The sequence below is a fragment of the Mustelus asterias genome, chromosome 11 (genome assembly GCF_964213995.1).
Source record: "Mustelus asterias chromosome 11, sMusAst1.hap1.1, whole genome shotgun sequence".
In the NCBI taxonomy this organism is placed as follows: Eukaryota; Metazoa; Chordata; class Chondrichthyes; order Carcharhiniformes; family Triakidae; genus Mustelus; species Mustelus asterias.
Window position 1 is genome coordinate 60,704,210 of NC_135811.1, and position 19,487 is coordinate 60,723,696.

The following is a 19,487-nucleotide window of genomic DNA, read 5'->3' on the forward strand; positions in this document are numbered from 1 at the left end:
CTCTGAAAAGTGCTGAGATCTTTTATATCCACCTCATTCAAAAGATGACACTTCCAACAGTGCAGCACTCCCTCAAGTGTCAGCTGAGAGTATTTGCTCAAGTCTCCGCAGTGGGTCTGTACCCATGATTTCTGACAAGATCAGTGTGTTAATAGCGAGATATAGCTAACACTCAGTAATTAATGTAATTGGGGAGAACAATGGTACAATAGATTTAGTATAGATTAGTGTAGAGTATTATAGATAATGATGGGGCAAATGCAGTCAGGATGATGATGAAAGAGATCTAGGGCTCTTTAGCACTCAATACTCACCATGGCCAACTGCTTCATAGCAATAAAAAAGCAAAGAGAAGGTTGAACTATATTGCGAAAACAGTAGAATACAAGTCAGAGGAAATCATCCTCAGAATGTCACTGTTCCTGTCAGACTGTACTGTATCCAATTCAGAGGTGAGAGAAATAAAGACTGGAGGAACTTGGGCTTTTTAGCCTTGAAAGGAAGCAATAAGTGATCTTAGAGTTAGACAAGATAGTAAATGGCAATGAAAATTGTGATAGAAAAATGGTTCATTCTGTAAGAGGATCTATTTAGGATTTGTTAGGAAATTGTTCTACAAGAGTGATCAACACACAGACCGACCGGACTAATGGATGGAGGTGACAGTAACCACCTGAAATTATGAAAAGAATGAGGGGGTGGTGGGTCTTTCACATGTAATAAAGCAGGATGGGCTAACAAGTTTGTAGAACCATGTAGACTTTTTCCCCCCAGAGTGATGGGATGAACAGAAATAGATATGCCAATAATGCTTCTACTATTTCAATATTAATTGTCTGGAGACTTTCCAATTCTAATCAGGGGACTGGCTGCCTATAGCCTTTTAAGACATGAGTGTGTGTAGCTATATAATCTTAGTGTAGTCACTAACTGACATCTGTTAAGTTTACAGTTTATGTACTGCAAAGTTGTTGCATTCTGAGCTGATGGAAATTAGCATAGGTGTCTTGGAGATTCTTAACCAAATGGTTAAGTGTGTGGAACCCATTTGGAGTGAGGGGTAAAGGTATTACACCACAATTGATTTTAACTTCCATACCTGAAATGAAAACCAGATGAGTCTAGATTCCTCATAGTACCGAAACATGCCATATTTAGGATCTAATAAGTCTCTCATAATCAAGAGGAAAAACTCCTTCCGAACACCACCAGCATCCACAGCTTCTTCTCCAACAAAAATGACCTAAGTGTGAAAAGATGCAGCATATCTTATCCAGAATCTCTGAAAATACTTCAGAAGTTATCACTTGATGGTAGACATGTGGCAATATTATCAAAATGGAAAAATATCTCCATTATAAAAAAAATACATTTCTCTCCAGCAATGGAATGTTTTTCAACTACTTCTGTACTCAGGACATTTGTTGTCACTTAAAACTCCTGGTTATCACCAAACTTCCCTTCAGACTCAGCAGTAATTCATGTATATGTATACAAATAAATATAGCACATCTCCTGAGGTCTAGAGAATCCACTTTTATAAAGGTGTTATATTATGGAGGACAAGATACCAGGCTACTGAGTTATAGCAATCAAATTCCAATGTTCATACATGGCATCCTGGGAACTTTACCAACGCTTTAAAGATTAAGCTCTTTATTTCTTTCCAATGCTATACAAAAATCATGAGTGTACTTGATACATGTATCGAGTTTGTATTCTTTATCATTTAAGGTTATGCATACATAACAATGATATGCAAGATGCACTAAAAAGTAGTGTGTACTTGGACAGCAATGCAAGAGAATGGGTCTAGTTGCACTGGCATTCTGAGTGAGGAGTAGGGTGTTTCTGAGATTTTGGCATCAATGAGGAGGGGTGCCCTAGGTTTTACAAAATTTGTGTTGAAGGCAGTGACCTATGAGGACTTTAGCTCTTTAGTGGATTCTTGAGAACTATGAGCAGTGAGGAACAGTTAGTGGATTGAGATCTATGAGCAGTGAGGAACAGTTAGTCCAGCACCAGAAGGTTGGGGTGGTGGCACACTGCCTGATTGAACTGCTGCTGTCATGTGGTGTAAGTACTCCAACAATCCTGATTGTTAAGGAAGTTTAGGATATCGATCCAGCAACAAAATGCCAATATATATTCATGTCAGGATGGTGTATGATGTGCAGGTGATGGTATGCCCATGCACCTGCTGTCTTTGGGTGTGGGACATTCAGCTAAGAGCTGCTTAATATTGATTCAGCCTATACCCCTCAATCTTATACACCTCAATCATGTCCCCCCTCTGCCCGGGAGAAAACAATCTAAGCCTATCCAGTCTCTCCTTATAGCTCAAATGCTCCACCCCAGGCAACATCGTGGTGAATCTCATCTGTACCTCCTCTAGTGCAATCACATCCTTCCTATAATGTGATCAGAACCACACACAGTACTCCCAGTTGTGGCCTAACTAATGCTGTATACAGCTCCAACATGACCTCCTTGCTCTTATATTCTATGCCATGACTGATAAAAGCAAGTGTCCCATATGCCTACCCTAACTACCCTACCATAACTACCCTATTCACTTGCTCTGCCGCCTTCAGGGGTCTGTGAATGAGTACCACAATATCCATATGTTCCTTTGAGCTTCCTAGTGTCCTGCCATTCATTAAATACTCCCTTGTCTTGTTACTACTTCCAAAGTGCGTCACCTCACACTTATCATGGTTAAATACTATCTGCCACTGCTCTGCCCACCTGGCCAATCCATCTATATCTTCCTGTAACTCACGACCTTTTTCTTCACTATTAACCACCCTACCAATCTTGATGTCATCTGCAAACTTATTTATCATTCCCCCCACATTATCATCTATATAATTTATGTATATAACAAACAATAAGAGAACCTGCATTGAACCTTGTGATATGCCACTGGACACCAGCCTCCAGTCAGACAGCCTTCTACCACCACACTTTGTGTCCTGTTACTAAGCCAGTTTGCTCTTAGAAAGAGTTATCCAATTAGTCCCAATGTCCTGCTCCATCACAATAAAACTACAAATATTCCCTTTTGTAAGACATGATATCCGCTTCCACTACCCTTTCAGGTAGTGCATTCCAGATCAAAACATCGTTGGCCGCCTGTCTTCCATCTTGTCAGACAATGGTTTGCGTCGTGGTGGTCTATGTTTTAAGGCACACCTGGTGTAGCTCAGGAGCCCCACTTGAGCACAGTAGTCTCTGTTGCATTCAGATAAAGTAGTACAGCTCTAAAATTAAGAGATTAAATTCCAAATCCTGGCTTGTTTGAATATGGTCTTTCCCGAGAGACTGTTGGCTTGATAATCTGGGCTATACTGTCAAGCAGGGAAAGGACTCACTCAACTTTTATTGAAGGGTCAATGAAGAATGACACTGATATATTCATTGGAACACAAATTCTTCAGGACAAGCAAGGATAATTTGGATATGGAAAGTTAGGGAATATTACAAACATGTTTAAACACAGGAACCTAATACATTTAAAAAGATTGTTTATAGGGCCCATTTAGATTACTATTTACAGACAAAACTACCTTCAATGGTTTCTTGAAGTCTACATTCTTGCTTTTCCTCAATACTTCCACAGTGTCTTCAACAATGTGCCCCCTTCGTACAATCAGCACAAGGCAAGGGTTAACTGTATCAACCACAGGCATGAAAAAGGATGAAAAGTTTTGTCTGTGTGCCTGGTCCATTGCCAACTGGAAAACAGGAAAAGTTAGTGGTCAGTATCTTCATGGTATTTTTAAAACATTAGCATAAGTTAAAGGTGGAAGATTTACCAGAAAAATCAAGAATAATACTATGAAAAAGATGGTGCATTCTTGAAATTTAAATGCACCAGAAGATTAAATACTTATTTCATGGCAACAAGAGACAATTTCATAACACAGTTCCTATTTTCCACTGTCAACACTGAACATTGCATTTTTAGCAATTAATTAAACAACTGAGTGCTAAATAACCTTTAACATTTTTGTACAGCTTACCTGCCTTTAGATATGGTCCGGAGTAAAATCTACCTCACATACAGATAGAATATACTTGACAATCCAAAGATAAACTCACCTAGGCCACTTCATCCTTAAGAAATTCCATTTTTGGGTAGACAGATTTTCTTTCTCATTTTAAGTATAAGCAACCACTGTAGATGTCCCTGCAAAACCTTCTCAACGACAAGATGTGCTGGCTGAGCCAGCAACTTATAAACGAATAAAAACACATAGTGTTCATGTGGTTGCCTCTAAACTTCCCTCTAAAATGGCATAGCAGGCCACTCAGTTGTATCCAAGGCGGCAGCTCGCCAATGCCTTTTCAAGGTAATTAAATGCCAGCGATGCCCACATCCACTGAATGAATTTTTAAAAATACCTAAACACAGTATCTCAGATCCCTTCATTTTTAAACTTATTCATGATGTAAGGCTCTGATTGCACTAGAGAGGGTGCAGAGGAGATTCACCAGGATGTTGCCTGGGCTGGAGAGTTTCACCTATGAAGAGAGGCTGGATAGACTGGGTAGTTTCCTTAAAGAGGAGGCTAAGGGGAGACCTGATCGAGGTATACAAATTTATGAGGGATACAGATGGGAAGGAACCTTTCCCCTGAATAGAGGGGTCAATAACCAGGGGGCATAGGTTTAAGCTAAGGGGCAGGAGATTTTGAGGGGAATTGAGGAAAAACCTTTTCACCCAGAGGGTGGTGGGAATCTGGAACTCTCTGCCTGAAAGGACATCTCTCAACATATAAGAAGCCTTTAAATGAGCACTTAAAACACCACAGCATACAATGCTACAGATCAAGTGCTGGAAAATGGGATTAGAATAGATAGGTGTTGCAGAAGAACATAAGAACTAAGAGCAGGAGAAGGCCAATTGGCCCCTCGAGCCTGCTCCGCCACTCAGTAAGATCATGGCTGATCTTTTCGTGGACTCAGCTCCACTTGCCGGCCCGCTCACCATAACCCTTAGTTTCTTTACTGACCAAAAATCTGTCTATCTTTGCCATGGCTGGCATAGACATGATGGGCCAGAGAGGCCCTTTCTGTGCTATGAAACTCAGATGCAAATGCCACTGGCAAAGCCAGCATTTACTGCCCATCTCCAATTGTCCCTCAGGTGTTGGTGGTGAGCTGACTTGTTAAGAGTCATGCTGCCACAAGAGACCGTTCTTGAACCACTGCAGTCTGTACGGTGAAGGTCTGCACACATCCTGGAATTCCAGATTTTGATCTGGCGACAGGATGGTAAATAACTTGGAGAACTTGCAGATGGTGGCATTCCCATGTGCCTGCTGCCTTGTCATTCTGGTTGGGGGTTTGGAAGGTGCTGTTAAAGGATGCTTGGTCAGCTGTTGCAGTACATCTTGTAGATGGTATACACTGCTGCCATTGTGCGTAGTTGGTGGAGAGAATGAATTTTAAGGTGGATGGGGTGCCAATCAAGCAGGCTGCTTTTTCCCCGAATGGTGTCGAACTACTCAACTGCTGTTGTAAGGCAAGTGGCAAGTGTTCCATCACACTCATTTGTGACTAATACGTAGTGGACATGCTTGGGAGTTAGAGGTGACAGATCACAGAATTCCCAGTTTCTGACCTGCTCTTGCAGCCACAGTATTTATATGGCTGGTCCAGTTCAATGTCTGGTCAACGATAGCCCCAGGATGTTGATGTCAGGGGATTCAGCAATGGTAATGTCACTGAACATTAAGTTGAAGCTGGAATTGCTCCTAGCAGTTTGATGCCATCGTGAGCAAAGAATATAGGCACTCAACAGCTCACAAGTTCACTAATATTTGTTTAAAGTCTTGAGTCCAAACAGACAAATATCTAAGCTAACAATTTTCAGTCCTTGCTGCATAAAAGGTGGCAAGACCTACACACATCAAATATCTGATACTTCCTTTTAATGAATGCACAAAGTAAATAAAATTTCAGTTTAATTTCACCAGTGAAACCAAAATCTTATGCAAGATTGATGGAACTAGTTATCCATTTGGCACATGTGAATAGAAGTCCATTACTATTAATCTCAGAGCCAAGGTAAATTAACTGTATTCTGCAAAAGAGAATGAAGATCATAGAAAATTCACTGTTTTAAAAATGCTTCAACATTAGTCTCCGCTACAATACATTTCTGTGCTTGTATGTAACAAAAATAAATCAAGCCAATGCGTGTATAGAATACCGAGGGCAATACTTGCATTTCATAATCATGAATAACTAGCTTGACGATATTTTCAACTCTTATATCAGTTATTGAGGCAACTGGATCTGTTGCTGTAATAAAGGGTTAATTCTCTGACTGGACGGGTCATCGGATATCTGGACTTGCTTGTCACCAATATTAGCAATATGTGAACGGAATTTCAAGGTCTTCTCGACAGGCGACCAACAAAGAATTTGATTCAAACAATGTTTAGGGAATTATTTTTGTCAATGTTACTGATCAATTCACTGTCATACTTGGTTCAGGCAAATATTTCTGCAACTTGACCATTTGGTAAGGGCCTCCTGCACTAAGAATAGAGTTCACTCTTCTACTTTCCGATGTATTAAGGCCTCGAGAAAAGTCTAAAGCAAGGTCTGCATATTGTAAAAAAAGCAAAATGCTGCTGATGCTGGAAATCTGAAAATGCTAGAAAAATTCTCCCTATCAGGCAGTATTTGTGCAGAGAGAAACAGAGTTAACATTTTGAGTCTAATATGACTCTTCTTCAGTCAATTATTTTAAACTCAGATTGGTGGAGGGTATAGATGCTTTTCAAAGAAAGCTGATGATACCAGCGAAACAGCAACCTGATATTTTAAATTTGCAACATGTTTCATTTTTTAAAATCAATATTTAGTTAAAGGTTTCCTTGCATGTTGTTGTCATTGTATTTAAAATAAGCTATTGCTGGCTTAAAACTAACAAAAACTGATAACACAAAATTAAATAGGAAATTCAGATGAAAAGTCAGCAATAGAAAGTTAACTGCTTCTTTCCACAGACGCTGCGCCAATTTGCCAATTATTCCCAGTACTTTTGTTTCAGGTTTCTGCAGTCTTTTGTTTTTGAATAAATTAAAAGCTATCAAAAAAGGGCTTTTAAAAAAATTTCTGACCTATTACCATATTAATGGTTTTGATGAACTGTGTCAAATCAACAGGAAATGTTCTCACCTGCATTTGTAAGATGGCATCTGTCTGTAAGAGTGTTGTTTTTGCTTGGGCATCAAATACAAACGGATACGTACAAATTGTAATCGGCATATCTGGCATCTAAAAATAATTTTAAAAAAAAGTTTGCATCACATCGAGTGAAGACATTTCCATTCTTAAATGTTAATCAAACACAAGTTGAAATGGAGTCTAAAAGGTAGATTTGAGATCCGCAAATAAATGTACTGAACATGGACAACAGGCAGGAAGTGCCAAGCTTGATCATTTGTTCCATTATTGCGTTTGCTGAAGGATCAATATTTACCAGAATTCCCATTCTCCTTTAAAGACGCACATACAAAATAAATGAGCATCTAGTTGCTTTGGTAGCAATGGATTGCCGTAGTTCCAAAGATGCCACCTTTCCCAAGAGATATTAAAAGATCCAAAAGATCCTATAGTATTATTTGAAGAGTAGGGCAGTGCCCTTGTCAACATTCATTTATTGATCACTACAAAATCCAAGTATTCGGTCACATAACTCGTCCTAGTTTGTGGAACTTATGGTATGCAAACTAACTGTTATTTCCCTACATTATCCCAGTGACTACACTTCAAAAGCACTTTATTGGCTGTGAAGCACTTTAGAATGGTATGAAGTGATTAAAAAGCAGCAAGTGCCTAAAGTTCTATAATTCTCCTATGCTTACCACATCAGAAACTACCTTGCATTGAAAGTAAAACTTCTCCATTATGAATGGAAACATATGTTAGGTCATGTGGGGAGAACCAGTCTAAAAGAGTAGGAATGGGACAGCTAAAGGTTCTGTCACTGATGGTGAGGCAGAAGATTAAAAAGTGCGACAGGCATGGAGCCATGGTCACAAATGCACAAAACCCCGATAGTCAGTGTATTAATTGTAAAAATAAAGATTATATACAGTGTATATACAGGGGATGAACATATAAAGAGACACTTACTGATACTGCTATAGGGTTGTATAGTTAGGTAGCTATACATTTGTAATGTTCCACTTCCAATTAGGCTTTTTAACTACAGGTCCCACAAAAATATAAGGGGTAATTCATTTGGTAGCCCCACCTCCGATCTGAGCTTCCTAAGAGGATGGCCATGGCCGGTGCAGGACCGCAGAATTACTGCCCCAGCAAAGGGATGTTGCAAATCACAGAAAGCCCAATCAACTGCAATTTTTCAGAGTTCATTAAATATAGCCATTAGAAACATTTACTTACAACTCCATATACTTGATGTTGAATCCAATTTACATAGTCACTCCTGATGTCTATGAGATCTTGTACTTCATGGATGTAGAATTTGTCATACTGAATTATCTGTCCAGCTTTCTCATTTACCTACAGTAATAAATTGTAACCATGCGGAAATAGAAATTCAAAGAACACTGATTTTAAAATGAGTTTAGACAGCCATTACTGCATGCACAGAATCAAATGTCAAGAATTTGCATTTGCAGTTTGACACAAACTCACCCTATGCAGAATTGCCAAAACCTCCAGGGCAGTTTTCAGAAAATTATTCCATGTCCTTCGCTCAGAGTTCGCCATTCCAACCTTGGTTAGTTTCAGAAGGAATACTACAACATCCTTATAAAGTTCCACAATCTTCTGAAAGAACGCAGGTTCAAACGTAGCCCACCAATTTTCTATGGTTAATGATTCAGGATTTGTAAATGATTTTGCAATACGAAGTAAAATGTATGCTGTACCAGCTATTTAAGTTCGAAAGTACTAATTTTCAAGCTCCCAGTCACATTCATTTTGAAAGAATGCTGCTACCATTTTTTTATGTTATCTAAAGGCATATTATGCAACAGTTTAGGCCAGAAATATACTAGAATGAAGTGAACAGAACTAGTGGACAGGGTGCAACGAGTGTACACCATTAGGTCTTAGAAACAGCTTAGAAAGCTGTTGCTTCACATTTGAGAGGTAAGGGTTTTGGAATTCTCAAACCTGCACTTTCAATTACTTTTGATTAGATATACATCCATTTATCCACTATCATGGTTAAATAAAACATAACTTTTAGAAAAGGCCATGACAGTGCCATACTAGTACAAATACTTGTTCAGTAGCAATGACATCCGTATTTCTACGTGACCAACAACAAAACTAGACCCTTTATTTAAAGATGAAGCAAACATTTCCACGATAACTCATGTAATTCTTGTCCTAGATATTTAATTAATGTTTTTAAAGTATCAATGCTTTACAAAATATATTTACCGAGTACTTTCAGTGGCATTTTTTCAAGTTTCACAATAGCCATTCCAAATGGAATGGCTAATGTTGCATAGTTGTTGACATCATTCATGGGTGGGCACTCTGGCAGAGTAACATAGATCCTCAAGGCCTCTACATCAGGTGGGGAATTGGAAAGTTTTGGGATCAGATTTTTTTCCACACTAGCTGCTATCTAGAGATAAACCAAGAGATATTGGTTAACAGTCAGAAGCAGCAACAACCTCCACTTGTGAGAACACAAAGACTTGATTATAAATCTTTATTTGAATTCTTCATTTAAAAGTTCACAGAAATCAGTCAGATTAACAAGAGAACCACTCCAGCAAAGACTAAATACAAAAAGATGCTGCAAACATTTATTCTGACCAAAGATGATTACTATTTAACAAAATGCTTTTGCTTCATTAGCCTAGAACAGCAATTCTTATAATGGTGGAATTTCATTAACCCAGTTAAACGTTCATCAGGAGAATCTCTGTTCCACTCCATTTCCCTTCAAGTGACCTCTCACAAAAGCCAGAATATTAAAAGCTTTGCCAGCAAACGCCAATTAGATTGAGATTAAGTTTAAAGTTTATCTATTAGTGTCACAAGTAGGCTTACATTTCCACTGCAACGAAGTTACTGTGAAAATCCCATCACAGAGGGTACATGGAGAGAATTTAGCATGGCCAAAGCATCTAACCCGCACATTTTTCAGACTGTGGGAGGAAACCGGAGCACCCGGAGGAAACCCACGCAGACTTGGGGAGAACATGCAAACTCCACACAGTGACCCAAAGCCGGAAATTTAACCTGGGTCCCTGGCACTGTGAGGCAGCAGTGCTAACCACTGTGCCACCATGCCGCCCAAAGACAAAAGATTATAGATTTATATACCCATTGATATCCAATTAAGAATCTGATATCCGAGAGCAGGCCGAAGGTTAACAGGACAATGTTGGTCCGGACAGCTTATACATTGCTAATATTCTTGGGGCAGTTTGGAACATATTGCCACTCCCACAATAGCCACTGTCAGCCTCCTTGGAGAACATTGCAAGTTAACTATTGGCAAGAACTGCTTGTAAACACCAAACTACCTACTCACACTGAATTTCTAAGCCCCCTCTGGCTCTCAGATATTGGACTTCCTTTCCATCTTCCACACAGAAATGGCCGGTCTGCACTGTCATCCAGCCTTTTCTTGGCTCAGAACCACCTACTGCCTGCTTTGTTGAGTTAGTTTAGTGGTCTATTCCAGTCCCTCCCCACTTTTCTCGTCCCGCCCTCCCCAATGTTTTTGGTCACACTCTGTGCAAAGACTGATGCTAATATATTGAAACTCTTATCTGCATCCACATTAGCGCAGTGGAATGGGAGAATTGCCCCCATATATACAATTCACTGCTCTGGTCAAGTTTTTTTTGTCACTTCCTCAAAGAACTCAATCAAGTTTGTGAGACACAATCTCCCCTTCACAATCGCTAATAGGCTTATTCTCTTCCAGATGTGAGTACATCCTGTCCCTAAGAATCTTCTCCAATAATTTCCCCACCATTGATGCAAGGCTCACAGGCCTGTAATTTCCCAGATTGTCTCTTCTGCCCTTCTTAAACAGAGGAACAATGTTAGCTACTCCCCAATCCTCTGGTACCTCACCCGTCGCTAAAGAGGATACAAAGATTTCGGCCAAGGCCTCAACAATTTCTTCCTTCGTCTCTTAGTATTCTGGGATAGACACTCTCTGGCCCTGGGGACTTGTCCACTTTAATGTTTTTCAAAACCTCCAATACCACCTCCTTTTATCTCAACATGTCCTAGAATGTCAACATCCTCCTTTCTATACTCACCATCCATCACATCCTTCTCCTTTGTGAATACTGATGCAAAATACGAGTTAAACACCTCATCTGGCTCCAAACACAAATTCCCTCCACTGTCCTGGAGTGCACCAACCCTTACCTTAGCTACCCTCTTCCTCCTTATATAGGCATAAAAAGCCTTGGGATTCTCCTTAATCCTGTCTGCCAAGGACATTTCATGGCCTTGTCCCTGTTTAAGCTCTTTCCTGTTATCTTTGTACTTCTCAAGAGCCTTATTCGTTTTCAATTTCCTGAATTGCATGTATGCCTTCTTCTTTTTCACTAAGCTCACAATCTCTCGTCATCCAGGGTTCTTGAATCTTGCCACCTTTATCCTTCATTTTTACAGGGACACACTTGTCCTGAATTGTTAACAACTGACTTTTAAGAGACTTCCATATATCGGATGTGGATTTACCCTCAAACAGCTACCGCCAGTCTACATTCCCTAGCTCCTGTCGTAGTTAGCCTTCCCCGTTTAGTATTTTCACTCTGGGACTACTTCTATCCTTTTCTACAAGTATCTTGAAACTTATAGTATGTGATCACTGTCCCCAAAATGGTCTCCACTGAGACATCAATCACCTATCCAGGCTCATTTCCCAGAACCAGGTCGAAGGTAGCCCCTTCCTGATCTGGACTATCTACATATTGCCTCAAGAAACACTCTTGGACACACTGAACAAACTCTGTCCTGTTCAAGCCTATGGCACTAAAGGAATCCCAGTCTATATTGGAGAAGTTAAAATCGCCTATCACCACAACCCTGTTGTTTTTACATCTTCCCATAATCTGCTGACCTATCAATTCCTCCACTTCACACTGGCTGTTGGGAGATCTGTAGTACAATCCCAACAGTGTGACTGCACCGCTCCTGTTCCTGAGTTCTACCCATATGGCCTCACTGCATGATCCCACCAAGGTGTCCTCCCTATGTATAGCTGTGACATTCTCCCTAATCAGTAAAGCAACACCCTACCTCGTTTGTCACCCTCTCTATCTCGCCTGAAGCATCTAAATCCTGGAATGCTAAGCTGCCAGTCCAGTCGTCTTTCATCCAAGTCTCCGTAATTGCCTCAACATCGTAATTCCATGTAGTAATCCAAGCTTTAAGTTCATCCGCCTTACCTGTCATACTTCTTGCGTTAAAGCAAACACACCTCAGAACATCTGTCCTGTCATGTTTTGTACACTCTCCCTGTTTTTATTTCTCTTAGTCTTACTGGACCCATTCACTGAGTTCTGCACAGTCTCTGTACTCTCTGACCTACTGCTGTGGATCCCATCCCCCTGCCTTATTAGTTTAAATCCACCCAAACTGCACAATCAAATCTCCCCGCTGGGATGTCAGTGCCCTTCCAGTTAAGATGTAACCCGTCCCTTTTGTACAGTTCCTGTCTGCCATGGGAGAGATCCCAGTGATCTAAAAATCTGAAGCCCACCGTCCTGCACCAACTCTCAAGCCACTTATTAAGCTGCACTATCTTCCTGTTTCTTGCCTCACTACCACGTGGCACAGGGAGTATTCCTGAGAATATAATCCTGGAGATCTTGCATTTCAGCTGCCTTCCTAACTCCCTGAACTCATTTTGCAGGACCGCATTTTCCTTTCTACCTATGTGACACTTCAGGATATTATACCCTCTTCCCCCAACCCACCCAGACTAGTGAAGACTCTGCAACACTGATTGGCAGGAGGGATATTTAAGGCATCAACAAGTTTACATAGACGGTCCCTATGATAAATATAAATAATAGAAATTCACTTTAATAACATACAAGTAAATTACATTCAGGAATTAAAAATGCATCCCTAATCCAATAATTCCCTATCTGTCTTACTTGAAGAATTCACCATGTCTAGACTCCACTAATGCTATTAGAAAGTGACTTATTAAAAATCTTTGCCTGGAGTTTTTGTAGGTTACGCTGTTTATTTGAGTTCATTTTGCCTGAAATTGGCCAACCCAAGGTAAAAGATTAATAAAGGTGCATCAGTTACCATCTGTAAAATATATCAAGAAACATTTTTACTGCAGTGTTTTGTTTAAAAAGTATGTTCTAAAAAGCTGGTTCATGGAAGATTTTATATACACCAATATTCTAACAGGTTTGAGCAGAAACTTTGGCGGGGAGAATACATACTTCTTACTAATCAGAAGGACATATTTTACACAGAGGGTCGTGGGGACCTGGAATGTGTTGCCGGGCAAGGTGGTGGAGGCGGACACACTGGGAACGTTTAAGACTTATCTAGACAGCTATATGAACGGAGTGGGAATGGAGGGATACAAAAGAGTGGTCTAGTTTGGACCAGGGAGCGGCACGGGCTAATTGTTCTTTGTTTCTCGTTTCAAGGCTTCATTCTATGATCATCTTGCTGGTGCCAGTACAGAGCGAGACTGCGGATAGTTGGGAACAGGGAATTCATATGGTGTTCGTGGAAGTGGAAATGAATAGGGTTGGGAAGCATTTTCCGATCAGGGCCAGTGTGATCTCCTGGACTCGTTTCGATCGCCTCAGGGGGTCGGAGAGGAATTTCCCAGATTTTTTTTCCCCCATATTGGCCCTGGGGTTTTCACTCTGGGTTTTCGCCTCTCCCTGGAGATCACATGGTCTGGAATGGGGGGGGGGGGGGGGGGGGGGGGAGGGGGGGGGGAGAGGGGGGGGGGGGGGGGTGAGTTAATAGGTTGTGATGAACAAAGCATCGTAGCTGTGAGGGACAGCTCGGTGGATAGGATATTAGGATGTAGATAGGCTGGAAAATTGGGCGGGGATCCTGGATTCAGGATTCAATCCTGGACCGGGGAGCGGCGCAGGCTTGGAGGGCCGAAGGGCCTGTTCCTGTGCTGTATTGTTCTTTGTTAATGCAATTTGCATCCCGATCTCAGATTGAACCCAAAACGGAAACTGCTGGCTCTTGCCTATAAAACGTTATTTGTCATGATATTTCAAACACATTTTTGTACCAACTTTTCCCATTGCACGTTCCAGTTCCCCATTTCCTTTCATTTTTTCTACATTAAATTTCACCATTCATTTGGTTAAACAATTCACTCAAGTAACCTCTTAAAAAAAAACATGACTTTTGCTCCTCAGTTGTTAAAATCTCTAACATCTAAAAATAATGTTTTACTCAGAATAAAAACAGTTGAATTTTTTAATAATTAAAAACAAAAAGAAATTCTGGAAAAAGGCAGCAGGTCAGGCAGCGACAGAGCACCCCGCCAGAAAGTAGCACCTGCTAACTAAAGCTCCCTGAAAAGTGAGGCTCTTTTTTGAGGGGGTGGTGTCATGCGTGCAGCCAATTTCAATCCCTGTTCCACATACTTTCTGGTCACCCGGTCTACATACATTGGAAGAAACTGAAATGTCTCCCACCTGCTAGGGCAAGGAAGAGGGACGAGGGGGGGGGGGGGGGGGTGAATAATCAAAAAGATAACAAGAGGGGCATTTTACAAAGTCTGAATATAGTTGCTCTGTGACCCCTCAAATTAGAATCATAGAATCCCTACAATGCAGAAGGAGGCCATTCAGCCCATCGAGTCTGCACCAACCACAATCCATCCAGGCCCTATTCTTGTAACCCCACATATTTACCCTTCTAATCCCCTAACACTAAGGGTCAATTTAGCACGGCCAATCCACCTAACTTGCACATCTTTGGACTGTGGGAAGAAACCAGAGCACCCAGAGGAAACTCACGCAGACACGGGGAGAATGTGCAAATTCCACACAGTGATCCGAGGCTGGAATTAACCCAGGTCCCTGGTGCTGAGGCAGCAATGCTAAGCACTGGTGCTAACATCAGTGTTAATACACTAGTCCTACATGCCTCCCCATGTATGCCAGGTTCTGCCCACTGAATTAATCCAATCAGAAAAGTGCATACAGGAATAAACTGTGCATTATGACTATAGATTGTAATTAACTTAACGCCCCAGCACTGATCCATGTGGCATGCTTGCCAACCTGAAAATATCCTGTTTATCGCTATCCTGTCTATTAAACAATCATCTATTCATATTACCTCAAACTCCATTATCCTTTAACTTGCCTATCAACTTGTTGATGGCATCTCGCAAATGACTTATTGCATCTATACTGGTTCATCTATCCTAGAACTTGCATCCTTGAAAAAACTCTCCATGACGACCTTGTCTGACTGTACTACGATTTTCTAAGTACACTAAGAACCTCTTATAAATAGATTCCAGCATTTTATGATGATCGATGGCAGATTAACTGGCCTAAAGTTCTGTTTTCTGCCCCTCCTTAAAAAACTACATCACATTTGCTGACTTCCAATTTACTGGGACAATGCCAGAATTTAGGGAATTTTGGAAACTTGTAACCAACACTTCCACCATCTCAGCAGCCACCTCGTTTTAGAATCTTAGCATACAGAACAATAGGCCTTGCAGATTTGTTTGTAAGGATTAAGATGATGCTAGGAAAGGAAAATTGGCAATCCAGATTAAAAATAATTAACGGGGGAGAGTTGACTTCAATTGGGTAGAAACGGAATACAGCCGGTTAGACTAGAATGAAAGGCTGATGGGAAGAATTGTAGCTAAATAATGAAGAACTGTTAAAACAGAAATGGTCCGGACACAGTCAAGGTATATTCCCTTAAAAGGGAAAGGTAGGGCAAACAAATTCAGAGGTCCCTGGATGGAAAAGGAGATAGAAGTTAAAATAAGAAAAAGTGTGCTTATGACAGATGTCAGGTAGAAAATATGTGAGAACCAAGAGGGATACAGGAGGTTCAGAGGGAAGGTGAAAAGCAGACTTGAGAAGTGAAGAGGGATTATGAAAAAAGACTGGCAGCCAACATAAAGGGGAATCCCAAACTCTTCTACAGGCAGATAAATAGTAAATGGGTGGTAAATTGAGGAGTGGGGCCAATTAGGGACCTAAAATGGGAATTTACACATGGAGTCTGGGGGTACGGTTGAAGTATTAAATTAATACTTTGCTTCTGTCTCTACCAATGAGGTAGATGCTACCCAGGCCATGGTGGCTGATGAGGAAACTTTGTCACTACAAGGGTTCAAAATTGATAAGGAGGAAGTGTTGAATAGATTGTCAGTACTAAAAGTTGACGAGGCACTGGGACTGGATGAGATGCCCAATCTACCATAGCCAACTTGCCCTTCATACCTGCTTAATTGGCTTTGCTTAAATTTAGGAATTTAGTTTCTGACTTAACCACATCATGATCAAACTTGATATGAAATCCCATCATATTTCATCCACCAAGTGGATTGCATCAGTATATTTCCTCTCAGCCTGTCACCATCTTATCTCCTTTTGCAATGTTTCTGAATGGTGCCATTTATACCCAAATCAATACCAACCCCTGATGGTACCACTGCACACTTTCCTCCAGTCTTAAAGACAACTAATCATGCAATACTCTCTGCTTTCTGTCCCTTAACCAATATTATATCCATGCTGCCACTGGTCCTTCAATCATATGGACTTCAAATTTTTTAATAAGCCTATTATGTGGTACTTGACAAACACCTTTTGAAAGTCAATGTACACAACAACCACTGCATGACTCTCATCAGCCCCCCCTGCCCTCCCCAACCCCACTCCCAGGGTTGCACAAATGCATAATCTTTGAATTAGTACAAATCAGATTAGTACAGTATTACGGGAAACAAACCAACCATTTGCTAAGACCATGAGGGAAAATGTTCAATATAAAACTGATAGATTCAGTATAAAAACAAGAAATTAAATGCAAATCCAAACTTAATGTCCTGTACTTCTGCTTAAGCAGCTCTCCCTTTCTACCTCTTTCAACCAGGAGAACAGAATAGTTGCCCTCAGGATTCAACAGTGCTACAAAGTGTTCCAAACAACCATCTAAGGTACACATTTATTAAAGCACGAAAAACAGTTGTTCCACTCTCACTTCATGTTAAATGCACCTCTGCTGAGGAGTACACCATACCCAAACATGATGAAATGCATTGTCAATCAATTTCAAATGTCAAGTCAAGACTGATGGGGAAAAGAATACTCTAACTTTCTTAAGGGAGGATCTCAGCTAAACTGCCAGAATATGAGGTTATATTCTATTAAATGCAGACACCCAAGTAGACAATACCTGTTCCGAAATCCGAGGATGGTCAGACTGTATTAGTCTGTGAAATAACAATCTAGCTGCATTCATATCAATCCCGGAGAATTTGGAACTGGTTTTATAGTGATCATCATTACTGAAACGAAAATGCTATCAATTAGTATAAATTCGTCAGAGTGTTATGACACAAATACTTAAAAAACAGCTCTGACATTATATATCAAATCATAATTTATTGCTCATTAACTCACTTGACCACAAACTGACATGCTATACGTTATTGTAATTAACCTAATGTATGAAATTCGCAAATTACTGGGGTTGAACTAATGTTAAACCAAATATTTGCCCTTCCAGAAATAATTTCAGTATGCAAGATTCTTTGTGAAAGAGAAAACAGGGTCAGTGGCATTTATAGTATCCAGTACCTTCAGCCGTTTTTTGGTATCATATGGAGTGAACTGAATTGGCTGAAGACTGGCATCTGTGATGCTGGGGACTTCTGGAGGAAGCCGAGAGGGATCATCCACTCGGCACTTCTAGCTGAGAATTGCTGCAAATACTTCAGCCTTGTCTTTTGCACTGATGTGCTGGGCTCCTCCATCATTGAGGATGGGGATATTTGTGGAACCCCCTCCTCCAGTTAGAACCGAACAGGGTGTAACATTTTATGGGGTTTTTTAAATGTGAGGTGGGAACAGGAAAAGTTAAAATGTTCACTGATTTCAGTGACTGCTGACTTGGAGGTAGGGCACAGCATAGACTTTGGCAGAGTACTGAATAACAAACTACACCTTAAAGATTTTCATGCAAGGCCATCAACACTGACAGATGACCATCTGCCTCACCTCCACTCCCCCCTACCAAGTCCACTGTTTGCAAAGGCAGAGATAGAAGCCAAGATACTCCCAACAGCACAGAGAAACTGATATATTCACACCAGGCAGTTAATTTTAAATATGATTGACAGTTATCCAAATATAGGAAAGTTCCAATAACCATGTTCATGATCCTTAGAGAAGCTGCAAATGCTTAAATCAGAGTCATTTTAATACTTCTTAGGAGACATAATTCAGTCTTGCGCAGCACCCAGTGATAAGAAATGCAAGAACCTCTGAACGTACAAAACATATTAACGAAAGTAATATTTTTTTATATTTTTGCCTAGAATTGGATTGAAGAATTGTGACTGAAAATATACCTAGAATTCATTCACTTGTTCATTTTTCTGTGAAATAAACTTGCTTATTGGCCTTAACCTAAAATGAGGTGTGGTTTTGACATGCTCTAGTGTGTATTGAAGACAGAAGGGAAACTCAATGGGGTGATTTTCAGTTGCTGAAACAATTATGTGAAGGTTGTTACACTCATTTTCATGCGCGTGTTACTGGATACTGACCTAGCCACCAAGGGGTGAAGATGCTCTCTGTTTTTACCTCGGAGAATAATCTAAGACATGGTCGCTAAAAAGAAGAGAAGGCTTAAAAACAAAAGGAAAACCTTTCTTGATACTGTCAATTTGACACCAAATGTTTGATTTGCAAGGAGAGAAACAGACACTCTGTTCAAACATGCACTGCCACAAATGCCCACTTCAGGGTCAGAAATTCTGACAGGGATGAAGAGAAAACATTTGAAATAATTCAAACATAATTTTAAAATATGTTCACTTTGAGGATATTGAGGGAAGCTGTTTTTTGATGAAGGCAACATTGAAGTGCATACATGTACTTGAGAGTTAAGTCAGAGGTCTGGAATAAAAACAGCAGCAACATGAAAGGTAAATTGGCTGAGTGACAGAAAGACAGTAGTGATTAAGTGATGCTATTCAGACTGGAAGAAGGTTGAAAGTGGAGTTACGCAGGAGTCAGTTTAGAGACCCTCCTCTCCTGATATATATTAATTACTTAGACCTTGGTATATAGGATACAATTTCAAAATTTGCTGACCAAATTTGATGAGGAATCCATTAATCATTCCTCCTCACCTCCTCCCAGGAAAGATGTGGAAGCATTAGAGCACAGAAAAGATTCATGGGGATGGTTCCAGGGATGAGGAACTTCAGTTACATGGAGAAGCTGGGGCTA

The 19,487-nt window shown here is 40.4% G+C and overlaps 1 protein-coding gene across 1 annotated transcript in view; it reads right to left on the reverse strand.

The window, feature by feature from the left end:
• The window catches only part of herc4 (HECT and RLD domain containing E3 ubiquitin protein ligase 4), a 106,859-nt gene that overhangs the window by 24,745 nt on the left and 62,627 nt on the right, over positions 1 to 19,487 (reverse strand). The window contains exons 12-18 of the mRNA XM_078223650.1: positions 17,425 to 17,536; positions 9,442 to 9,631; positions 8,686 to 8,858; positions 8,431 to 8,550; positions 7,198 to 7,296; positions 3,570 to 3,737; positions 1,100 to 1,243 (exon numbers count right to left, since the gene is read on the reverse strand). Coding sequence (XP_078079776.1) covers positions 1,100 to 1,243; positions 3,570 to 3,737; positions 7,198 to 7,296; positions 8,431 to 8,550; positions 8,686 to 8,858; positions 9,442 to 9,631; positions 17,425 to 17,536 — 1,006 coding nt within the window. The remainder of the gene's footprint in view (positions 1 to 1,099; positions 1,244 to 3,569; positions 3,738 to 7,197; positions 7,297 to 8,430; positions 8,551 to 8,685; positions 8,859 to 9,441; positions 9,632 to 17,424; positions 17,537 to 19,487) is intronic.